Raw genomic sequence first — 1592 nt, forward strand, 5'->3', positions numbered from 1 at the left:
CCGACCCCTCAGTGACCCCCGACAGTCCCCGACCCCTCAGTGACCCCCGACAGTCCCCGACCCCTCAGTGACCCCTGATTTACCTGAGCAGGTTCTCGCACCAGCTTCCTCCACTCTCTCAAACACTGAGCATCGATCCGATGTGGGATCTCTGCAGCGATCTTGGCCCAGCGACCTGAAACACAGACGCTCAGTTCGGAACCAATCAGCAGGTGGTTCTTCATCATCATCATCATCATCATCATCAGAACCTCACCAACTCCATGTTTCTTCACCAGCTGCTCCAGCAGCTGCACCTCATGTCTCTCAAACGGTCCTTTCTTTATGTTCTTCTTCAGACAGTCCAGATACCTACGGACAGAGACAGATGGACAGATGGACAGGGTTCACTGAGGCAAACCCAGAAACGCTGCCTCCTGCTGGTCCTCACCTGTCTCTGCAGGCTCCATCAGTGCGTCCAGGAACTTCCAACCGGACCTTCCACCAACACTTCTCCCCGTGACGGGCCACGGCCTGCAGCAGGAGCTGGACGGACAGACAGGTGGACGGACAGATCAGTCTGAGCTCCAGAACCAGCGTGGGTCCATTCGGGTGGGAAGCGTACCCGGTCCTCCTGCTTGGTCCACGAGCCTCTCTTCAGGCTCGGGTCCAGAACCTGGGTCCACCTGTAGACGAGCTGAGTCGGATCACGACCCTCCATGAAGTAACTGACTGGAAGCAGAGAAGAAGAGCCCATCAGGGACGGGGAGTGATGTCACAGCGTGATGTCACAGCGTGGCGTCATTACTCTGCGTGTACGGGATGAAGTTCCCGATCCTCATCTTCTGGACCAGCTCTCTCAGCTGCTCGTCTTCCTCTGCCGTCCAGCTGCTGCGTTTCAGACAGTCGGAGACGAAACGCTGGAACATCTGGAGACACATGAAGGACGTCCTGCCCGTCTGAGGGAAAGAGAGACAAAGAGAGACGGGTCAGACGCAGACGGGTCAGAGAGACATGGGCCGTCCGATTCCCTCCCTCACCCCCAGCTCCTGGGCGATCGAGTCCCAGTGTCTGTCCTCGTGTCTCCTGCAGATGGCGCTCAGCCTCTGGACCTCCTCGCTGCTCCAGGCCGTCTTGTTGATGGACGGGTGGAGGACATTCTGCCAGAAGAGACGGATGTCCTCTGCGTCCTTCGTCCCTTCAAACTGAGGAAGAGGAGCACGGCTGATCCATCGATCAATAGATCAATAGATCAATAGATCAATAGATCCATCGATCAATAGATCCATCCATCAATAGATCCATCGATCAATAGATCAATAGATCAATAGATCCATCAGGTTATTTACTGACGTCGATGTTGGAGATCTTCTGCCAGTCGTGTTCTTCGTAGCGATCACCAGTAAGCTCCTCCTCCCTCTTCATCCTGACCAATCAGAGCACAGAACCAGATCCATCAGGCTGTCAGCCCAACAGGACCAGGTCCAGGTCCTGGTCCAGGTCCTAGTCCAGGTCCAGGTCCTGGTCCAGGTCCTAGTCCTAGTCCAGGTCCTGGTCCAGGTCCTAGTCCTAGTCCAGGTCCTAGTCCAGGTCCTAGTACAGGTCCAGGTCCT

The 1592-nt window shown here is 55.9% G+C and overlaps 1 protein-coding gene across 2 annotated transcripts in view; it reads right to left on the minus strand.

Annotated features, from left to right (window-relative positions):
- The window catches only part of snapc4 (small nuclear RNA activating complex, polypeptide 4), a 17747-nt gene that overhangs the window by 5393 nt on the left and 10762 nt on the right, over positions 1-1592 (minus strand). For both annotated transcript variants that reach the window (XM_017303299.1, XM_017303298.1), the window contains exons 10-16: positions 1333-1405; positions 1020-1184; positions 788-938; positions 605-711; positions 431-525; positions 257-351; positions 84-175 (exon numbers count right to left, since the gene is read on the minus strand). In XM_017303299.1, the coding sequence (XP_017158788.1) occupies positions 84-175; positions 257-351; positions 431-525; positions 605-711; positions 788-938; positions 1020-1184; positions 1333-1405 (778 nt within the window). The remainder of the gene's footprint in view (positions 1-83; positions 176-256; positions 352-430; positions 526-604; positions 712-787; positions 939-1019; positions 1185-1332; positions 1406-1592) is intronic.

The sequence above is a fragment of the Poecilia reticulata genome, unplaced genomic scaffold (assembly GCF_000633615.1).
Source record: "Poecilia reticulata strain Guanapo unplaced genomic scaffold, Guppy_female_1.0+MT scaffold_236, whole genome shotgun sequence".
NCBI lineage: Eukaryota > Metazoa > Chordata > Actinopteri > Cyprinodontiformes > Poeciliidae > Poecilia > Poecilia reticulata.